General features: G+C 40.8%; 1 protein-coding gene and 1 long non-coding RNA gene across 4 annotated transcripts; one reads left to right on the top strand and one right to left on the bottom strand.

The window, feature by feature from the left end:
- ssh1b (slingshot protein phosphatase 1b) lies at positions 1-22,280 on the top strand. Of its 3 annotated transcripts, XM_054757551.1 has the most exons (15): positions 1-353; positions 2,821-2,858; positions 8,507-8,607; positions 9,626-9,690; positions 10,116-10,237; positions 10,573-10,641; positions 11,665-11,730; positions 12,626-12,820; positions 14,185-14,278; positions 14,842-14,970; positions 15,051-15,097; positions 15,180-15,326; positions 15,736-15,936; positions 16,008-16,611; positions 17,302-22,280. In XM_054757551.1, exons 1-15 carry the CDS (start codon positions 273-275, stop codon positions 17,671-17,673), a joined length of 2,331 nt encoding a protein of 776 aa, XP_054613526.1. In that variant the 5' UTR covers positions 1-272; the 3' UTR covers positions 17,674-22,280. The 3 variants fall into 3 exon arrangements, with proteins under 3 accessions (XP_054613526.1, XP_054613527.1, XP_054613528.1); XM_054757552.1 differs by lacking the exons at positions 1-353; positions 2,821-2,858 and adding an exon at positions 5,902-6,162; XM_054757553.1 differs by lacking the exons at positions 1-353; positions 2,821-2,858 and adding an exon at positions 5,906-6,088.
- On the bottom strand, positions 453-12,343 carry LOC129170230 (uncharacterized). Its single transcript, XR_008566548.1, has 5 exons — positions 12,239-12,343; positions 11,624-11,708; positions 10,076-10,305; positions 1,529-1,838; positions 453-683 (listed from the first exon to the last, which is right to left on the bottom strand). It is a non-coding gene; the product is annotated as an uncharacterized LOC129170230 (long non-coding RNA).
- Positions 22,281-23,864: the final 1,584 nt, after the last annotated feature.

The raw sequence follows: 23,864 nt of genomic DNA, 5'->3' as shown, positions 1-23,864 counted from the left end.
TGCCCCGCTTGCATGCACCCGCACACTGTTTTGTTTGTCTCCTTACATGCAAGCCAGCAATGACATCGCCATGGGTCTCCATGCTCCGTCCAAAGCGCTGGAGCTCTGCTAGGACTCGCCTGGTGGACCGTCCAGGGGAGCGGCGTGCAGGCTGCTGGATGCGAGTCTGACTCGGCGTTTTATTTTTTTTCTTCTCCCCGGTGACAGCAGAGGCGGTCAGCGGCGCATCTTCCCACATCCTTTTCCTCCTCCTCCTTTGCAGGACGCCGATCATGGCCCTGGTGACTCTGCAGCGTTCTCCCACCCCCAGTGCAGCATCCTCGGCCAGCACCACCAACAGCAGTGCGGGGGAGGTAGGTGGGAATGCCGGGCTAGTTCTCTACGTGTACCGGAGGCAGGAATCGAGCATGCTAGGCAGCTACAGTATAGGGTTTTCTTACACTATTACACTACTATCTGTATCATGGACTTGTTATGCTGTGTCTTTGTAAAGGGGGTGGGGTGGATTATATCGTTCACAACAAAGTGTGCATTTTCTTACTGCAGTGCATCCCTCACTTTATTAGGTACACCTGCATTTGCACAGATAATACTGATTTGATTGACTCCCATCGTCCATCTTCCAGATGGGAGTGGTGAAGAAGTACACTGTCATACTGAGCACTCTTTGTAGTATTATGCACCTATATAAGAAAACCAAAATATTACAAACAGCTCCTAGTACACTAAGTCCCCTACTAACGAACATCCGACGTGCGAACACTCATCGATAGGAACACAAGCCGACTGGTCTATATTTTCATGTGTTTTGCCTTATAATGCCCATAATTATTTTTATTTAAGTCCATATTTCAAATGCTTGACCAGTAGAGGGCACTGTGACACTGCTAATGGGACCAACAGGCTATTGAGACCAGTGGGAGGAGACTGATTTAGCCTCGCGTGAAGCTAAATTTTAGCTGTACATGCAACACTGCACAGCTTGTGATTAAAGTTTATGAAGAGTTAATAGGCCTGCTTATAATTCTACACGACCCACGGAACACTACCTCTTTTGGAAGAGTCTACCGATGACGATTTGTCCTTTTTTCAATATCTCCTCCTCCTCCTCCACCACCAATGACGTGTGCTGGATCACGCCTCTTCAAAGCTAAATAACATTTATCATTACATATTATTATATCATTTTTATTATTGTTTTTTTCATTAATTATCCTCATTTAATATTACTACTGCATCCAAACTCATATTTACATACATACACATATACTGTATATGTATACACGGACATGTAGTACATATATCATTGGTAATATTACCTTTTCCCCTACTTAAGAACGATTCGACTAGCGAACGGTCATCTGGAACCAATTGTGTTCGTTAGTTGGGGACCTAGTGTATAGTGATGGGAATCTGGATTCCTTTTGCTGACTCGACTTCTTATGGGTGACTCACTAAGTGATTGGTTACTTGATTCACTCGAGTCACTTGTCATAAAGCGCATATGCAAAATCTTGCACTTACTCACCACGTCTTCCCCCAGTGAATCGGGTATACATGTGCCGAAACTCGCAGGTTTGGCAGCCGAGCTGCCGATGCTCAGCGAGCACCTGTGAGTCAGTGAGAGTCGAGTCTTCGTAGAGCACCCGTGAGTCACTGAAACTCGATGTGCCAAAACTCGCAGGTTTGGCAGCCGAGCTGCCGATGCTCAGCGAGCACCTGTGAGTCAGTGAGAGTCGAGTCTTCGTAGAGCACCCGTGAGTCACTGAAACTCGAGCTTTCATCGAGTACCCGTGAGGCAGTGAAATTCAAGTCTTCGGCAAGCATCCATGATGCAGCTGGGGCAGGAAGGGGAAAGTGAGAGTTGGTGTGAGACAATGACCAGATCTGACTATACAAATGCAGTGAGAGTAACAGTTGCACAAGTAATGAGTCATTTATTACAAGTAATTCAGCGAGGTAGCAGGGGTGACTAAGTGAACGAGTTAACGGAGACGAGTACCCATGAGTCCTGATTTAGTAAAAAACTTGCATGTTTTGAACAATTTGTTCATGACTCTCACATCCCTATCCCACTATGATGCGTTGCAATTGTGCATCACTGCAAACTGCAGTCACAATAATAAAACATATTCTCCTCAGTGATAATTTAGCTTTATGATCTTTGTGAAGACATTTTCTTGCATTAATTGATCATTACATCGTGCAAGTGTACCTAATGTTTTGTATCAAGTGTTGCTGTCTTCCGGTAGTATTTTTCAACTTCCCAACTATATCACATACATCACTGAGTATAATAATAATCACGGAGTTTCATTGTTACCACCTATCTGAAGCAAAATCAGCAAAATGGTCCATTAAAAGCTCAGTTTCAATGAGCTGGCGCGCGTATTTGACACCTCCGACTAATAGGCGGTACCACATAGTACCTGTGTGGATTCTGCTAACTTCCTTAGCACGAGTAGCAGCTTTTTAAAGTCTAAGGACACACCTTTTAATTAATAAATAATAGATTAGGGGTTAGGAATTGTAATAATCTATGAATCTATATAGAATTCATCTATTTCAGGCACAAATTATGCATCTATCCAGTTTTTGTAAGCGGGTGGTGGATATTATGGATAAAGCTTGGCCACTTTAATGGTTTAACTATTTTGAAAAAGCGAGGGGATTATGTGCTTGTAAGTAGGCGGTCTGATCCGCAGCACAAAAACAGGCAGTCACACAAATGTGCAGCTCTATGTGTGTGCATGCTTTTGAAGAACATCATTGGAAGGTCTTTTTTTCTTTCATTATCTGCCTTATTTTTGTACCTTTCAGGATTTTGGAAGTGATGATGACCGAAAAAATAACCAATGGTGAGTTTCTCTGATTTTATTACCTCACGGTTTATGTTCACATTTGTTCATGTACCATAGTATTTGAGTTTTAATTTGACCAAAAAAAACCAATAAATTTTTGTTAGAAAAAAATATAAAACGTTACCAAACTATTGACTATTTAATTATTTTTCAAACTTACACTAAAATCTAACTAACTAGCGTCCTATACCATCCTCATTTTTTCTACTCCTCTGATATCCTTCCTTCATTATTTTAAAACACATGTAACATTTTGACTTTATTCTCTTAAACTAAAAAGCTTTATTCTCATAAAACAGACAAAAGCAAATAAGAGCCAGGTTTCCAGTGGCATTAACATCTGCGGCATCCTCCTGCTGTGTTTTTTTAAAATTACCACCACAAGATGGCAGTAGCTGCATTTGAAGTGTCATGAGTGGCTTCAGCTACCTCTGCATGCGCTTTTAAAGTGTTGCTACGCAGCTGTCGGTGTGAAACTCGTCTTAAGGCTTCTTATGCTTCGTCATTGTCATTCTGAGGGCGTCTTCATCCTGTTATAGCTCCTCAGGGCAGAGCATGTGACTTTTCAATTCTCTGCCAAAACGCTAGGGGCAGTCTTTTCCTGCGAGTGAGCGATCACAACTCTCCACTGACTAGCTATTTAGCTTCCTGTGTAGTAGCAGTGAGCAAAGGCGACTGAAGAGATATGAAGAGCCGTCACTTTCATTGTACATGTCGGAGGAGAAGAAGGCGTTCAATTTTAAAATTGTGCTTTCGCAGGAGGGAGAAACAGGAAAGGCTACACACCGGAAACGATGTACTACAAAATCTGACCAATCAAAGCTCCGCGGGAGGCTTTGGAGGAGAAGGAGCTTTTAGCTTTTTTTTTTACCAATAGATATATCAGAATGGGCCAAAAATGGCATCTTCTCCTTCAATTTTTTTACCAAAGATCTTTTAATTTTTGGTCATTCCTTCAATCTATTCTTCTCTTTGATGCCATACTGCAGGTGGCAGTAATGCACATTAGAAATGTTCCTGTGTGGAGTTTCCACAAGAAAAAAACCCAACTATATTATTCTTGAATGTGTGACTTTTACTGTATACTGTATGTCAGTGTTTCCCGCAGGACTGCGATCTATCTGTGGTGTTGGGTAGCGCAGAGCGCCGTCATTGTCTCATTTGCGTAAATGGCCATGCGGTATTTTCTCGTGTTTTCAAACCTCACTGAACAACAGAAGATGATGTTACTGACTTACAGATGTCTGTTTCATTTATGGCATGCACACAACATTCATGATGCTTCCTGGGCGCCATGTATGTGTGCGCTGTTTTTAAAAATGATGTCATCTTGTAGTTAATGTCTCACTATAGTGATGAACAGATGAGTTATAATGAGAGAACAAGTCCGTTTTGGTAGATTTTTCAGGCTTTTGATTAGGCAAAATGCGCATGACATCCAGTGAATGTATTTTTATGTGGACAGAGATTATTTTAAAATTCCACTGGTGTGAATGGAGATTTTTTTAACAACAATGTGGGGAAACATTTCTTTATTTATATTTTATCAATATGTTTTTATGTTTTTACAATATCTGTGTTTGTGTCAGGCGGGGGGACTGCCCATAGGAGACCCCACAAGCGATACTTCTTTAATGTTAGAGTCTTCAAAAGTGTCCATAAGACCAGAAATAGTCATTTGATTTTTTTTTTTTAGACTTTAGACTTGAGTCGCTAAGCCAGCAACACTAAATTCCCTACGTCTTCTTATTCTCTGGCAGACCAGGTGCGAGTTACGATGCCATCTGTTGTAGACAGTTGTAACGACATGCTACAGACAGTCCCATTACAGACGTTCCTCTTTTATGAATAAAGGACTCAATGTTAGTAGGATTAAATGTTAAGAAATGAAATATTTTTGTAGAAATGGCATACAAAACCTGTTTATGATCTTCTGAATACGTTTTTTAACATTTATTAGAGCCCTCTAGACCAGGGGTCACCAACGTTTTTTTCTTGCGAGAGCTACTTTTAGAAAATGAAAATGGCCAGGAGCTACTCATTTTTGTAGAAATGATTTTCATACCTTATTTCAACCCAAACAGATCAAATATGCTTGTTTTACCAAAACATTCACAAAATGCTGGTATCCACAACTCACATTTTATGTTTCAGAATACTTTTCTTTCTAGTGTTCTCACATTATTAACTGAAAACCTGAATGAAAAGCAGGCTTGCGGGCACCTCAAGTGGTCGTGGGGGGCTACCTGGTGCCTGGTAAGGCGTTGGTGACCCCTGCTCTAGACATAAAATAACACCCCTTTAGTCACCTTTACAGTCGTATTAGCCAATATACAAGTAGTAGACATAAAAAGAGTGAATAAGTCATTTAAGAATAAGCAATTTAAGACGTAAATAAATCTCCTCTTCATGTGTGTCACCGTAACAGTGTTCCCTAGCAGACCTTGGTGGCAGCCGGACAGATGTGTAGAGGACAGGAAGTGACATGGGCAGTTCAGAGTTGAGTTTTAACTTGTCGTAGGTTATGGCCCCAACAGAAGCCCGTGTTATTATTATGATTATTATGTTATCATTATTGTGCCTGTTGTGAGATCATTACAACTTGCAATAAATGGCCCTTGTCTCACCGAACACTGACACCTAGCGGCCAATTATAATACTACATTCACAATTACAATGCTTCTTCCGCCTTGTATTTGTGCTTTACTTCATTTAGGTAGTTCATTTAGCCACTTTTATGCTTAAGAGGGTAGCTGTATCTCTGAGGCCCAGTGATGTAACAATACAAGGAGACCCTCTTTGCTTAATAATAATAATAATAATAATAAAGAATGCCTCCACTGGGTTACATAATCAAGCAGTAAATCTACCCATTACAATGCTACCCCTCTAATCCAGCCAACGTCACCAAAGATGTGATTTATGGCCAAGACTAAGCCTGTAGTGTGCTCAGCTGAAACAGTCGCGTCATGCTTTGTCTGGACCCACCCGCTCACTCATTCATCATCGCGGAGTTTCTGTTTCTCCACTCTCCAATGAATGACAGCATTGTGGCACCGAGCAGGGTCAGCTGATGCGAGGAATCTGAGCAGACACAGGAAGGAAGGAGATGTGGGCAGATGAAGGGAGCCTTTAATCGAATGTCCTGGGACGGTTAGAGAAGGTAGCTTTTAAAAGTGGCGGCTGTTTGTTTTTGTGGCATCTGGAGGACCAGGATGCGTCTGATGGTGAGAGCTTCTCAAAAGGCCAGCCGGCTGCCTCACTTGCTAGAGAAAACTGTTTGGACTCAGCGGGAGATCATGTAAGATAACAGCAGTGTTCACTTGACCACAATCGTTTGTTTAGCAGTACAAACGATTTCATTTCCTTGAGAGTGGGCAAAATTAATCCTTAATTAATCAATTTGTTTTTGTTTTTTTAACGAGATGACACAATCTCTCTTTGAATGTTCTGAACTCCTGTTTCCATGTATTGTTGTTTCGATAGAAAACTACCGTAAATGCTCTAAATATAGCTTGGTGTTTATTTACCCAAACCGCAATGAGGACGAGGTGTTACAGCCATCCTTCGCTATTACTGCGGTTCGAATGTTGAATATTATATATGAATATTATCATTGAAAAATATGCATATTGAAGCAAATTTTATTTATGTTTTGCCTGCATTTTCAAGCATAAAAATGGCTAAATACACTCAAATACATACATTCATGGAAAAAATGGTTAGACCACTCTTGTTTCTTCAGTTTATTGATCCTTTGTAATGCCTCATAGCACTAAAGGTGCATTTGTTTGGACAAATATAGCTCATAAGAGTTGAATTTAAGAGCTGATGTCTACCAACTTCCATGGTTTTCTTGATAATAACCAAAATCACTTACATGAATAGCTATAGCATTGTACTGCAAAAAAAATGAACTCTTATGAGCTATTTTTGTTGTCATTGTTATATTTGTCCAAACAAAGGTACCTTTAGTTGCATCAGGCATTAAAATGAAGAAGAAACTGAAGAAACAAGGGCGGCCTAATCATGACTGTATATAAGGCATTCGGGAGATGCATTCAAAAACGATGTGAATGATAAGTAGTATTCTACTGGGTGTCAGTAATGTTACTGTAATGTTCGGTGAGACACACAATCACCAGACGTGATCGCCGGAACAACAGGCTTTTATCGCAGGTTTGAATGATCTCACAACAGGCACAATAATCCCTAACAAAAATCCTTAATGAAAACACGGGCTACTTTTGCCGCCGTAACCCACGCCAAGCCAAAACTCAACTCTGAACCCCTGATGTCGCTTCCTGTCCGCCCGCCACTCAGCTCCCCATTTACAGCGACACACAGGCACACGAGTCTTAAATGGCTTATTTATTCTTATTATGTCTACTATATTGGGTAAGAAGAGTGTAAAGATGACTTTAGGGATGTCTAGAGGGCTCTAATTATGTTAAAAGGTCGTTTTTTTACTTTAATGACTTGGCGTGCATAAGAAAGTGGAAAGCAGAAAGCAGAGGCTGATAAAGCTGCTGGGTGATGACCACTCGTGATACTTCAAATGTAAAGTAAAAGTAGTGCACTTTTCGCATTTCGCCTCAGTTTGATTCAAAACGTGATTAATCTACAATCAATTCCACATGATGGTCCTAGGTAACGATCAATTAATCAATTAGTATGTCTGTCACTAGTTTCCATCCAGCTGTGCAGTTTAGTTCGGTACAGTAAAAATAAAAAAAAATTGTATGAAAATCATAGTTAGGAAGAGTAGCGAAAAAATGTAATGTTACAACTTGGTGGACCAGCTAGAGTAGTGTGGTACCAAAAGTGCTGTCTGCTGATTGGTTGACACTAGTGGTACCCTCCTCTAAGGCATTTCACAACATGAAAACACAATAAATACAATATGAAAAAAGGCAAAACGCAGTTGTGGAGCTGTGACATGAATATGCTAATGTTGCTTATTCCCATCTCAGCATTATTTTCTAGCAAACAATTGCACCATGTCACTAAAAGGAAGCAGATAGACGAGGCCTTGTGTCACTTGGAGTTTTTTGTGTGCTGTGCTGGAGGTGAAACAATGAGGCTGTGTGTTCCATGTCAGCATGGACGCAAACACTCTCTACTGGTTATTGTAGCCCTCACAGCTTCGTCATGACCGTAGGATGGAGGAAGAAGCCATGGTGTTTGTGTAATGTATTATCAATGTATGTGGAAAGGCTGCGTTTCTGCAATCGGCAGTGTGCGCTCTTACAAGAATGAGGCAGTAGATGATCGCGAATGGCCCTTTTATGCTAAAATGTTGTCATTAAAAGCTAAGCTCAACTTAAACAACAATAAGTAACACAAATTCTAACCTGTGGTACACGGATGATGACCGTTTTTGATTGTTGGACGGGGAGGATGCTTCCATCAACGAGTAAAATGCGTTTCTCAATCTGTATGTTAGCATGCTACTTCCTAGTTCATGGAGAATGATGCTAGAAATAGACAAGACTCTACTATTGGCTACATTTTTATCCAGGTTTGCGCCAAATTGTTATCTCCCACTAGCTTTCATTAGAAATTGTTGTCTTTTTGCATAATCCTGCTAACCTTTAGTTCGTTTTTAGTTTTTTAATACGTTTCTTCTGTGTTGCTCTTCTCAGCCTCAGCGAGAGCTTCTTCATGGTCAAAGGCGCAGCCCTATTCCTCCAGCAGGGCGGCAGCACAGAGGGACCCAGGACTCCCACCCATCACAAACATGCAGGTAGAAAAAAATGAACAAACTTTTGCCATTCATGGTAATGTCAAGGCATAGGCCTATCACGATAATGGATATATCGATTTATCGAACAGGTTGATAATTATGAGCCCTCGATTAATTGACATTTGCGTGTATGCACCTCTGCTCCATCTGTTAGTCTCTCTGTGGTACACAGGCTGGATGACGAGGGTTCACTGTGCATGTGTCTGTGTTCATTGGCTCCATTAGAAATAAACACAGAAGAGGGCGAGCATCTTCTCAGCTCGCCTATTAAGCCTCTTTGTCCCAGTAGTCTAGGCGGGGGTTACGTACATGGAGCGCAAGCAGTTAGCTAGCAGACACGATTATGAATGAAGGCACAAGAGTAATCGGTTCTAAGCCGGATGCCACAGTTCCAGCGTGGATGTGAAAGCAAAGCCTTCTTCCCGATAGTCAGCGCTTACTGAGGCATTTGATCGGAGTAAATATTAATCGAAACACATCGCAAAATGGTGCGCGGTGTCGCTCGCTACATTGCAAAAGAAATGCAACCTTTCAATACGATTGAAAAGCCAACAGTAACAATTGCCTGGGAGATATCGGCAAAATTGCATTTTAGCTCACTGTTTTGGCTGTTTTTATCCAACTATTGCGTTGCTGTGCGTCGTTCTTTTGACACCTTGAGTGGTGACATCCCGCGTTTCATGAGTGTTCAAGTAGGCGGCTTCTGTGCCTCAGGTACACGATGCTTTCATTGCCATCTTGTGGCGCAAATGTGACACGGCAAAATGATCATTGAATAATAACAAACCAAATGATAATATGGTTTAAAGAAAAGGTCAAAATTATCGATTATCGTCGATAAATTTTTGCACAATTACCGACCAGCAAAATTTGTTTTCCTGACAGGCCTATCAAGGCATCATTCACTAGCTTGCCGCAAGTGGGCAGTATGGTGTACAGCAAAAAAAAATTTGTGTTAAAAGTTACTTTTTTTTAATGTTCACTTGGACTACCTAAAACGTTGTTTTTTGTCTTCCAGGTGACTTACCTCAACACCTGCAGGTCATGTTTAAGATCCTGCGCTCTGAAGATCGCATTAAGCTGGTAATTTGGATCGTACTTTCATTCCGCCTCCTCATTCCGCTGCACAGAATATGTCAAAATATGCACCCCTAATATTTTTTTGTCTTGTGGTGCTGTTGTTATACAAGGTAGACTTGACATTTCTCACACAGCTCAATGCACTCTATTAAAAAAATGCTGTAACTTGCAAAATCGGTTTGAAATGTACAATTAAGGCAACTGACAAGCACATGTCTGTAAAATTTCAGCATCATTTGTTGAAAATCAAATCATCAACAAAACTTTGAGGATATCTGTATTACATGTACGCTAGCATGCATAAAACCCATAAAGGGCACCACAAATGTAATTGGTGAAAAAATTAGGCTTGGTACTCCTGGTAGTTAAAATAAGTGGAAATACACACTCTGTATGTTTCCATCGGTGTCCAATCAACTTGTTTCCAGGCTGTGCGGCTGGAGAGCGGCTGGTCGGAGCGGGTTCGATACATGGTGGTCATCTACACAAACGGCCATCAGGATACGGAGGAGAACATCGTCCTGGGAATGGACTTCACTGACAAAGACAGGTTCTTTATCCCCTTTTTTGCTGATTTGCATAAGGTTCAAGGTGAAAGTGAGTCTCTTGATTCCTTGGCTGGAATTACAAAAGATTAAAAGAAAGGAGTTGTTTTTCTTTTTTTTTAATCACGGTTTCATCAAATTTTTGTATTTTGTGTTTTTATGACAGTATTTTACGTCCTTAATGTGTTCTGTGTAAAATGAGTGACTTAGGTGTTAATTTAAATATGTTCTGACTTACTTGACTTACAACCCGTTTTAGGAGCAGAACTTGTTCGTAACCCGAAGACCACCTGTATTAAGAATTTGTCATTAAAATCTGTCTAACCCACCCTCCTTCCAGAAAAAGCTGCTCCATTGGGATGGTGCTGCCCTTGTGGAGTGACACCAACATCCACTTAGATGGAGACGGGTAAGCCACACACCATATCCTATCACAGTGATTCTCAACTGGTGGGTCGCGGGGGAGGCAGGGAAAGGTTGTGGAGTGTGGACTTAACGTGCCGTCCGTCCAACACACCAGAGCATAGCTACATATCTGCTGGAGAAGAGCGCGGCATTAAGCTTGTGTTGTGTTGGATGGTGGAATTCCGCCCAAAATGAAGACTACCAGGTACAGTATGATGGTACTGGGAGGCGTTTCATGCCCAATTCGATCTATTGACCCAGGCACTGGGGTGGTCTGTTATTATTAAACTTATCTAATGAATATTGAATCAGAGCAACTGGACTTGCTCGATTTTTCACTTCCTGTTTCAATTCTCATTCGGGTCCATGTGCAAATGCTCTGATTCAACTCCCCAGAAGATATACCATGTACTGAAAACCTTTACACACACTTTTTGGTAAAATTATTTTTGAATTTGTGGATAAAAACGTATTGTTGCTGAACTGATCATGAAACTTGTTTTGTGCTGGCACACAAGGGACTGTTACACCGCTAGTGACTAGCAAAGGCTCCTACACGTGTGTTACCTGGGGGGCAGCTTCTGTGCAGAGCAGGAAGAGGGCTGGATGCAATGCTTGCGGCACGTTCAAAAGTAAGCTCCCTCCAGGCAGCTGCTAAACTGCTGCAAACAGTTCCTTTAAATTTAAAATTAAAATAAAAAAACTGTTATATATTAAATAAATAATATATTTAGGAAACCATTTGTCACTCAAGGGTGATGGTGGGTCCCACAGCCAAACCAGTTGAGAACCACTGTCCGATCATGTGTGCGTTTTACTGACCTCCAGTGGCCCAGAAGCGAATTGCATGCTTTTTTTGTACTGTGGGAACAGTTCTTGCTGACCTGGTAACATTGTCTGTGTGAGCTGGAGGAATGTTCCACAGGTTGAATAGCAGCCTCCTCACTGCTGCTGTGTTTACAACCCGTACATGCGGCACTATTTACCTCCTTCTTGTCCTCCTCATTTTCTTCTTTTTCACCTTCAGAGGCTTCAGTGTGAACACAGCGGGTCGCTCTCATGTCTTCAAGCCTGTATCAGTGCAGGCCATGTGGTGAGTATTTTATGGATTTGTGTTTTAACCATGTATGCAAATGTACAGTTGGTAATATTTCAATGTTCCATTATGCCCATGGCCGTTTTCAGTACTGGATATCCATCCATCCCTTTTCCAATATGTAAACATATACAGTACATCCAATCCATGGTGGCCCTGAGCAAATTCGCTGCTCGACCATTAGTTTTTTTTATGCTGATGCAATCACATTGCCATCTGCTGGTCAGTTCCCTGCATTACAAATAATAAAACAAGAGTCCCTCCTTGTCGCTTCCCTTGAAGCTTGTCACAATTATAGTTGCAGTGGGGTGAAAGATTGTGATATTTCATATGTTCACTGTGTATTTGTTAAATTTCATCAGCACACATGCATTCAAACTAGTAAAATATATTTTTTTTAATTTAGAGCTCGCTGTTTGACGTGTGTTGTAAAAGGCAGTGTGCTAGCATGAATTGACTTGAGACAAATGTGCACATTAGCACTAAATAAGTCATCAAAACTTACCTTTATGCATTCCCACATAGTATCAGCATTTGAGACCAAATATGAGGTGAAAGATAAAGCTAAAAATATAGTAGTAGTCTATCTGTGCGGTGAGCTAAAGTTAGCACACGCACAATGGACATGCGTAAAGTGAGACGGAAGTAACAGAGAGAATCCGGTCACTTTTCAAAATAAAACATCATGGAAATTATTTTTTTCTTTCTGTGCGGCCCGGGGGTTGGGGATCACTGCACTAGAGTATTAAGTGTGCATTGGAAAATTCAACTTACTTAGCAACGAATTAGCTTGCAAAATGTTTTTTCAACAACATTAAAGTCTACTTGTGTCACAATGTTATTTCCAGAATTTTGCAACCCTTCTCACAATGTATGGGTATTTTTCCTGTAGGTCTGCCCTGCAGGTCCTCCACAAGGCATGCGAGGTGTCACGCCGCTTCAACTACTTCCCGGGAGGCATCGCTCTCACGTGGATGGCCTTCTACGAGAGCTGCATCACATCAGAGCAGAGCTGCATCAACGAGTGGAATGCTATGACCGACTTGGAGACCACCCGGCCCGATTCCCCTACCATGTTTGTAGACCGGTAAGACACACATACTGTACACGCTAGGGGTGTCACAAGACACCCAACTCACGATTGGGTTCACAAGAATGTTAATTTTAAGAAAAATACAATGAAAAAAATATATGACTGGACAATTTAACCAAGTCACAAAACAATGCAGGTGTGTTTTTAAATGTTTATTATCCCACAAATTGATACTAAACGATATTATTGTCAGCATTTTTGAGACCAAATAAACCACTGTTATGATATTATATAGTAATAATAAAAATAATATGTCATAATAGTGCAATATTTCCTTTAGTGTGTCATCTTTCACTCTGCAAAGTTGCAGAATTGGCGTTTGACATGTATTTTCTCACAGGCAATTTGTACTGTGTCATATTATCGGTAGTTATTAATATCAACATTTTACCTTTTTCTAGTTACACCATGCCTTTTCACTCTATTTTTCCACTTTTGCTGGGTTTTGTTTATTTTATTTCTGTATTGAGCTATGTTCCACAGATGTACCCTGAGCCACACGTTGGACACCCGTGTGTGTTTGCATTGTAGAGAGGTTTATGCAGCTTTCAGGCCGGCATCAGGCCGACATTGCACAACGATACTTTTGTACAATTGTAGGTGAAGTATATTAGAGGTGAACGCGGCGGATTCTTCACGCAACACTTCCTGACTTTCACTTCATGCGCATCCCTACTTGCTCAATATAACGACCATGTCGCAAAATTGTCAACATGGATCTCTTGTACGTATGAGGTGTGTTATGGCCCAGTGATCGCTGGCGCTTTTAAAGTGCGCTCAGCCATATATAACGGGCGTAAATAGAACTGCTCGCCGATTGAGGGTGCAGAAAAGTCCGACAATGTTCGTCTTTTGATCTGACAAATCTAAGTAATTTTGATCAAATGTAGAATTACTACAGCTTCTGCTTGGCGACTGCTGTCCCTACTAGCCATTTTTGTTTCCCGGAATGTTCGACGAAGGAAAAAACAGCCACACGTCACTCGCTGACACTGACGCTGGGAACTCCGAGGTAGTTTGGATTGCAAGCTCTTGAGTGTGCGTTAAGCACTTAACGTGCGGTTCCAATAATGACTTGCACTCTGCCACTTCCATATTACTGCATCATCATTCATAGTAGCAATGCTATAGCTCACAGTATCATTGGCTTTCGGCTGCACTGTCCTCGCTAAACAGATTTTCTTCAAATGAGAAATCTCGTCACGTTTTAATCTCGCGAGATACTCCTAGCACATACTAACTACAGTATGCAACATTATCGAGGTTAAGAATGTTGGCCTTAGTCTCTTTGCATGATAAATGGACTTAGGCTGCTTATTCTTGAGAGGGCAGCTCTGATTTTGTGTAATTTGGTGCAGGCCGACCGAAAGGGAGCGGACTGAGTGCCTCATTAAAGCAAAGCTACGCAGCATCATGATGTTTCAAGACTTGGAGAACATCACTTCCAAGGAGGTATGAGACCCTCATTCCAGTGAGCGTTCTACTTTGGGGTTTGTTTTATTTTGGATCTGTATGACTTGGAGGACCTGTTAATATCCTACAAGAACAATGTGATATTAAGAGATGTTAAGATGCGTAGTTTTACAAAAAATGAAATGGGGAAAATTCTTTTCAGATAATCCATGTGCCTATTTCAAAACTGTAAACAGGAAGTTGATCACAAAGTAGTAAAAGTATTCACTTTAAGATTCCTGTTGCACATCTGTAGCATATATACTGTAAATATTCATGCACATCTATATATACCGTAAATATTGATACTCTTATATTTCCACTACAGTGTAAAAGTCCTATCGTAACCTGTAAATCCATCATTCCATAACCTGTGCTTATGCATATTCATATTTATATCATACCGCTCATGCACTTCTGGAATAGATGCAATATGAATTTTGTGACATGTGCAATGACAAAGTTGAATCTAAACAAACAAATATACCAATGAAGAAGTAATCCTTGGTAGAAGTATGTTAAAAAACGTAGATATGACCTCATGTTTTCCGTGTTCTCCTCAGATCCGTACGGAGCTGGAGCAGCACATGAGTTGTAACCTGACAGAATACAAGGAGTTCATCGATAATGAGATGTTGTTGATACTGGGACAGATGGACAAGGCCACAGTCATCTTTGACCATGTCTATTTGGTGAGAAGTATCACTATCTATCATAGGCTTTAAGTACAGTACATGGTATTGATTCTGACACAGTGCTTTTGATTGTATAGGGCTCAGAATGGAACGCTTCCAACCTAGAAGAACTGCGTGATTGTGGGTGAGGATCAGCAACTCTGGGTTTTCATTGCTACATATAGCACAAACCAACAGAAGGTTTTTTTGTTTGTTTTTTTTTCCAGAGTGGGCTACATTCTAAATGTGACCAGGGAGATAGACAACTTCTTCCCGGGGATGTTCTCCTATCATAATGTCCGCGTGTACGATGAGGACGGCACGGACCTGCTAGCCCACTGGAACGACACGTACAACTTTATTGTCAAAGCCAGGTGACACACACACACAGAGACACTTTGTAGTAGTAGTACTAGTAATAGCGGGTAGTAGTTTTGTTTTAATTATTGTTTAATTAATATTAATTAAATAATGTGGCTGTTATTGTGGTTCTACAACAGTAAAAAACATAAGGCGAGGCGAGGCCTAACCCATAACTTATGAAATTTTAATTCTAATAATTATGCATACTAGTTCCCGTCACAGAATTGATAAAGAGTTCACAGGAGAGATTTTGTATTTAGGAAGTCCAGGATACTAGTAAATATAAAGCAATTGTGTTCAATGTTCTGCTGATATTATACAATGTTGCAAGATAGTTTTACTTCCTGCCCCTCACTCAGTGTGTGCCTGTGGGAAGTCCGTACACCCCTAATACACATAATAATGTGTTTTGTCCTCCAGGAAGAACAGTTCCAAGTGCCTGGTGCACTGTAAGATGGGTGTAAGCCGCTCCGCTTCGACTGTTATCGCCTATGCTATGAAGGAGTATGGCTGGCCTCTGGAGAAAGCGTATAACTTTGTCAAGCAGAAACGAAGCATCGCTCAGCCGAACGCGGGTTTCATGAGACAGCTGGCAGAATATGAGGGAATACTGGACGCAAGGTAGGTTTTTTTTTGCTTATGACTTGATTACTGCAAACACGCAGCTATCGACCCTTTTTTTGACTTTCCAGTAAGCAGCGGCACAACAAGCTGTGGAGACCAGGAAGTGATGAGGAAGGCTCAGATGAGCTACAAGCATCCAGCCAGGGTTCAGGCCAAGAGGGAGAAGAGGAAGCCTGGGGAGGTTGTGGGGCGTCGCCGTGTAGAGGTCTGGAGATGGAACCCCTCGACTCCCTCAACTACAACTACTACTTCAGACGCCTGTCGGACTCTGCGTTAGACAGCGAGCCCTCGACCCCAGTGCGGGGCCCCCCTCTCCTCGGAATGGAGAGAGTCTTCATTGAGATCGAAGACGTGGAGAGAGACGCCCTCCTGGAGGACGAGGGCTTCCCCATGGCTCATCTAACGTTGCCGGGCGAGGGCACGGCCGCTCAGACATGCGGGCGACTCGACCCCTTGGAGGACATGAGGCTGAGGCTGGAGTTCAGCACGCTTGAGGAAGAGGACGAAGAAGAAGCCAAGAAGGAGGAGGCCGAGATGGCCGCCCTGGCTCAAACCCCCGCTCATTCCGAGGGGAAGCGATCCGGGGAAGAGAGCCGGTTAGGCCTCGCCAACTTGAACACCAACAACAGCAACCGGCTTGCTGCCAAACGCAGCTGCCCGGCCGCCTTTGATGTAAGTTGAATTTTTTTAATTTAATGTGCATATTTTATTACATCAATCTATATTAATTGGTTCAAATGTAATTTACCAACATTTTTTGCTGCTATCTCAAAAAAAACGTCCATATAGTACACCTTACACTTCAGAGGGTGTCAAATGTGGTATAATTTTTCATATAAATACTTTTGAACTACTTTTGTCACAACCAATAAAATATAAAGGGGTGCCAATTACATTTCTCAAATTTACTATACATAATTTTCTAAAATATATATTTTTTTAACTTCAGTGTAATATAAATATTTTGCTCAAAACTTGTCTAAATATTTTTTGTTTAAATTAAGTATAGATTTATTGTTTGTCAAATTTTGTATATTTTTCCCCTCAAATTTTATGTAGTCGTATTTTTTAACCCGAGTTTAATATAAATATTTTTGCTCAAATTTAATCAAAATTTGAGTTTTTTTCTCAAATTGTGTACACATTTAATTTTGCTGTAAGTTTGTATAAATATTTATGTTATATGTTACAGTATACAGTGTATAGCGTGTATTTAGTGTACAAGAACATATTTAAAGTTTTCTCGATATATATGTTTGACATAAGTCATAATATATAAGTAAGTTTGATTATAATTATTAAATGTGTAAAATAATGTGTAGCTGCTGTCACTGACTGTTGCTGTGTTTTTCATCCATTCAGGACAGTGCCAGCACTGGCAACCCTTTAAAAGTCAAACCCTCCTACCAGTCTTGTAAAGACTGCCTTCGCCTACCACAAGGGCGGCGCTGCGACCGTCCAGCAGGGGGACGTTCCCACCGCCTTAACCCATCTCGCCACTGCACTCTCCCCACCATCTGCATAGACCCTCCTGGAACCATTTTTACTTCCAGTCCACTTGTCTCCAGTAGCCACCTTTACCGTTGTTCCCCCACCACAGTCCCGTTAGACAACCGTCAGAAAGTGGTGTCGCCCATGAGCTGTGAAGACCCAACACACGTGTCTAACTCAGTAGAGACTATGGATGAAGCTGAGGTGGACGGTCAGACTGGAAATCCAGCAGAAATCCAGTGAGGGGACCAAATGCCATGTGGAATTGGAGAATCTGCCAAATTGGACCCGGAAGAATCAGCTGGTGCCTTGACTGAGTAGCCTGAGCTTGGGCGACAGAGTTGACTGTCCTGGCTTTGAAGTGTTGGCCGCCCAAAGCTGCAAAGCTGCAATCAAGCTGCTTGAAGGACCAATGAAGCTGGTTAGCATCCAATCAGACTTGGACTAAAGACCCTTCTGGAACCTGACTGAGGACCTTTGAGGATTTTTACAAAGTAGGATGGATGGTGAGATCCCAGGTTTGTGGTCCTTTGAACTGCAAAGAAATGATGGCCATGCGAAGGAAAATACCTAAAATTGGTGTTCTGTGCTGTATACAGTATTCCACAATTCAACTCATAAACAGTACTTACTACTGAAGAAGCTTGATGATCGTTTTCAGTCAGAGCGCCAAGACTATGTCCCGAAAAGAGAATATTTCAAATTAAAAGCATTGCATTGTTTACAGGATTTGAGGCTGTGACCACACTTATTTGATACTCTGGTATTGACAGATATTGTACACTGCAAAAACTCAAGTCCAAGCAAGATGAAATATATGAAATGAAAGTCAAAAATACTTATTTTTCACTACAAATATTTTTTTTCTTACCATGCCCTTATTAGCACAACACAACGGCAACAGAACCAATGTTGTAATAGCGTCAAGGAGCGTATGAGAAGCTGGAAAGTTGAAAACTCTTTGGTCACGTGTCATTTATTATCAAGTATGCAGCAATACAACACAGCAGCAACAGAACCAATGTTGTAATAGTGGTAAGGAGCAAACTGCGCAGCCAGCATTAATACCGCTGATGAGTTCATTGTAAACAACAATACAGCAACATGAGTTTCACTCCATCAGCTGGGTAGCAACATTTTAAAGTAAACGCAGAGGTACATAAAGCTGCTGGATGCTGACCACTTATGATATTTCGAATGCAACTACTGCCATCTTGAGGAGTTAATTAAAAAAAAACCTACATCACGAGGGTTCGTTGGTGTGTCATCACCCAGAGCTAATTAGAGCGCTTTGTAGACGCACCCGGCGACGATAGGAGACTTTGCGGTTAATAAACAAAATAATATAGATATGTATCTATACGATATATGTATCTCAGATATGAGTTTGCATTTCTTAAGTAATTGTTCTCCCATAGTAAGAAAAATACCAGTTCAGTCAAAAATGAGCACTTTTGACCTTGATTTCGCTGACAATTGTGTTTTTTGCAGTGTACATGGTGCGTTTTGCATCACAAATTTGGTCCTGGTTCACTGGCGTTTTTATCATTAGACCAAAAATAGAATTATTAGATTTTTTTTTTCTAAAAGAGTCAGGAGTTCCCATGCTTTTGGCAGTTAATGTGTTGTTCAGTGGACTTTGGCTTTGAACACCCATGCATGGCTTCACAGTATTGCAGCATTAAATCTGCCACTTATTTTATTCATATAGAAACACTCTTGTGCCACTCCAGTCTTTTACATAATGAACACTCTTTTTTTTAAATAGATATATAATTTGTGCCACCAATCCAAAGATGCCGTGCACATGTTTACTGTTTGGTTGATCTTGCTGTTTTGGCACGCTGGGTGTGCTGGACATCTTCACAGGGCATGCAGAAAAAGAGCGAATGCGCGTTATTCAACCACCATGAGGATACTGTATATTTTTTTTTTGTGGATGTTGTTTTTCTTTAATTAGATCAGTAGCTCAACAATACTTCCTCTTGTTCTCCATCCTAACTGGATCCTTGCGTGGAGCTGCCGGGTTGCTCCGCAAGTTAGATTTCAATCATTAGTTGTTGTTTTTTTTTGCCTTTACCCTCTTTTTAACCTTTTAATACCGACTGAACATGATGTAACTGCATTCAGCTAAGTTCATTTTGAGGCGACTCATACAAAATTTGGGAAAACAATCTGCCTTGCTAATGTAAGAATGTAAACAAATGAATAACAATAGGTACCGTGAGATTAATATTGTGATTCCCATTTACATGACTGGATGTGACATTTGGGTTGGGTTGCCCCCTATGGGTCGTGGTCAGAATGCTTTAGAAGACACGCTTGCAAACATGTAATACAGATATCCTCAAAGTTTTGATTCATTAGACAAATGGGTCAGTGACTAGTGAGTAATTAGTTGCAAAGTTGCTAAGTAGTGATGTCCAATACCACTGATACTGAGTCAAATTCAGGCTTGTGTCGGCGAAACCGATCCCATACCGATACTTTGTGCAAACTCACCTGTGTCTGGCAAATTTGAAAAAGTAGTGTATTTCAGTCCAGGGTGTACCCCGCCTGTCGCCCGAAGTCAGCTGGGATAGGCTCCAGCATACCACCGGTACCCTAATGAGAAGCGGCATAGAAAATGGATGGACGTATTTCATATCATAGCATCAAGAATACAAGACATTCGATTAATTTATCAATGAAATAAATTATTAATTGAAGTTATTTATTTGAAACCCTCATTACGGTTACGGTTTTTAACATTATTCGAGCCCTGTTGACATGAAAATAACAACCCCAAGTCACCTTTACACTTCTATTATTCATTGTTTACACAACATTAGGTAACTCTAATGCTGCAAGGTCTCGAGACGGGCACTAGCTAGCAAGCTAACAAGCTAGTGAGCTAGCGAGCTAACCATTTAGCCTGGAATTGATTTCTTCTGAACTTTTAAGAAGACAAAAACTTACTGCTTCCACACGGAATGGGAGGAGAATTATGTGTTCATGCAGTTTCAAGGTAATGTAATGTAAGGTTTTGTGTCATTACTGCCACCTAGTGACCAGAATACTACATATCACTTGTTTTTCAATATGTTTTTACTAATAATAGACCGTAGTCCATCACGAAACAGCGATTATTTATTAATTAGTGTAATTAATTTATGAAAAAAAGAAGGAGCGATAATTCGAACTGCGATAATGCGAGGGACGACTGTATATTGAGGTAGCGGGGTGATTTACAATATAGCTAATATACAACAACACAAACAACAGAGGACAAAATCATGTAAGATATGTGAAAATTGTATTTTAAACATTAAAAAAAGAAAATAAGTAAAATAAAATAATAAAACCATTAAAATAAATGATGAATTATGAAGAACTACTATAAGAATGGAAACTTTATTCACACATGGCTCCATTTACCATCGGTCAACGTTTCAACAAATGTTGCAGACAAACATTACCTTAAATGACTGACGCATCAAAAGTATCGATATTTTGATTTGAGAATTGATTTTAGAGCACAAAGAGCAGGTTTTTGAAGTATTGATATTTCAGTATCGACCCACACTTCGCTTTTGCCAAGGTGTTTGGTTTGATGGCGGCCATGTTTTCAACCAATCTTGCTCAAATTTTACAGATATGTGCTTGTCCGTCCCCTAAAGATGTGTACGTTGTGTGTGTACATTTTGTGTTGATTTGGCTCAACACGCTAAAGTTGCAGCGGGTGTTTCATAGATTAATAACGGCACCACCGTGTGGTGTATTTGTCAGAAAAATAATAACACAGGCAACACAATAGGAGTGCGTGTTTTGACACATTTTCACCCTTTTGTGTGCAGCAATTCTGGAGTAGAAGAGTGTTTTTCACATACTATGCTTGTCTAAATATAGTAATAGAACATTGTCAATCTCACTTTAGCTTGTCATTTGTTTACAGCTTACATTGGCGAGTAAAGAGGTTCACTATTACGATAAAAAGGTCCATATATGGGAATATCCAGCCCAATGTCAAACGGTCACATCTTTACATCAATAAATGAACATAAACAGAATAAATAGGCTAGCTTTGACTAAGCTAACTAGCTAGTCTATTTTCATTGAAGCGAAACTACAAAAACTACAATCGGTTGACAATACTATTCAAAATCTAAGAAAAATCCTTCTATTTGTGTTCCCTGTCCACAACACTGTTCACATCATGTTTTTAATACTTTTCTTTTGTATTTAAGTGCCTTAATCTCAGCCTTTAGCTATTAGCGTCATCATAGGCTTAGCAAGCATTATTTACACCCTTACGTCTGAACACACCTCAGTATAAATCATAACTTGGGACACATAATGTATGCAAACACTTTTGTTGGTCGATACAAATATATAAAGGATATATACCGTTCTTCATGGACTTCCATTTTATGAATATTGTATGTGTTTGATGTTGTCGATGAAGTGTGTGCTCCACTTGTATGGGGTTCAAGCTGGCTGAAGAACCTTTTTTTTTATTTAAAGCTGGGATGATTTCAAATGATTGCACTGTGTATATCAGTGTGTACTGATTTTTCTGGTGGATATTATGAAAGACACTGAAAAGTACTTCTTATTAAGTTAAGGCTCTTTAACAGCCACTGACAATCCTACTTAGAAGGCATATTCAAAGTCAAAAATGGGAATTTACAAAGCACAAGTCTGCTGCAAAGGATAACCGAACGAGTGGCATTTATCAAACGCACCTACCTGGATGCTCTGGTATTGTTTTTGATCACTTTTCACAATGTTCATTGTTTACATTTTGTGTTCAAACGCTGTCCAGTCTGTTTATTCTGTAAATAAACCATTGGAATCAAACATTTTTTAAAAGTCTGCAAAAGCTTGCAAGCGTGCTCTCTTGGTTAAATCAGATGTGTCCAAAATTATTATTAAAACCGAGACGTACAGTATTTGTGGCAATGGCAATTTATGGCAATTTTCCTCAAAACCCGAGGGGTACGAAAAGGTTCCACTATAGTTCAGATTAAATTACAGTCAATTAAAATGGTAAATGACAGACTGCTAAAGTTCGTTATTAGTAATTTTATATAACTTATTCTTGAATATGCGTATCATGACCAATACAGTCATGTTGTTTATCGTGGTGAATTGGTTCCAGACCGGACCGCAATAAGTGAATTTCCGATAAGTAGGATTCAATATTAATGAATGGAATATTTTCGTAGTCCATCCATCCATCTTTTTCCGCTTATCTGAGTTCGGGTCGCAGGGGCAGCAGCCTCAGCAGGGAAGGCCACACTTCCCTCTCCGCTAGCTACTTCGTCCAGCTCCTCCCGGCGGATCCCAAAGCGTTCACAGGCCAGTTGAGAGACATAGTCTTTCCAACATGTCCTGGGTCTTCTCCGAGGCCTTCTACCGGTCGAACGTGCCCTGAACACCTCCGTCCGAGGCGTCTGGGAGGCATCCTGACCAGATGCCTGAGCCACTGAGCACTCCAACCTTTTCCAGGCGAGAACCATAGACTCGGACTTGGAGGTGCTGATTGTCCTCCCAGCCGATCCAGTTAGAGTTAAGGGTCACGGCTCGATGAAACCAACAGGACCACATCATCTGCAAAAAACAGAGACCCAATCCTGCAGCCACCAAACCGGAACGCCTCAACGCCCTGGCTGTGCCGAGGAATTCTGTCCATAAAAGTAATGAACAGAATCAGTGACACAGGGCATCCCTGGCAGAGTCTAACCCTCCCTGGAAACGGGTCCGACTTATTGCCAGCAATGCAAACCAAACTCTGACACCGGTCACACCGGAAATTAACTGCCTTAATGAAGTGGTCCGATACCCCCTATTCCCGGACGACTCCCCACAGAATTCCTCGAGGGAACCGGTCAAATGCCTTCTCCAAGTCCACAAAAGTAGATGATTTATATATTTTCGTAGTTAGAGCATAAACAAATTGTTTGTGACCTTCTAAAAATATTTTTTAACATTATTGTACACATGAAATAACACCCGTATAGTCAACTTTACATTACCTAATATAGTGGACATGATAAGCAATAATAGGACATAATAACTCACCGTTAGCATTGGGAAAATTCCTTGTTGTAGTATCTCGAATTTAAAGTGGGTTGATTTTGCGTAGCATTAAAAAAAAAAAAAAATTGACGTCAGCCTATCATCCATCCTCACCATGACGTTTGTTGATCATCGATATATTCATGCCAGTCTGCCATACATGAACGTACACCCCGACACTACTGCTAGCTCCGTTTACATCACATTGAGCACCGCTGATCACAGGCTACGGGATCTCTGAAGTGACACGAGACGCGCCGCTTTATACCAAACTAACTAGTTAGCCCCCCATTTATTTATTCTAAATGTAAGAATAGGTTTGAAACTGAGTGAGGAAGAGGGACAAAATAAGCAGCCAAAAACAGTCGACAGGG

Source organism: Dunckerocampus dactyliophorus, chromosome 17 (assembly GCF_027744805.1).
Source record: "Dunckerocampus dactyliophorus isolate RoL2022-P2 chromosome 17, RoL_Ddac_1.1, whole genome shotgun sequence".
NCBI classification, from domain to species: Eukaryota; Metazoa; Chordata; class Actinopteri; order Syngnathiformes; family Syngnathidae; genus Dunckerocampus; species Dunckerocampus dactyliophorus.
This window is presented reverse-complemented; position numbering and strand designations above follow the sequence as displayed.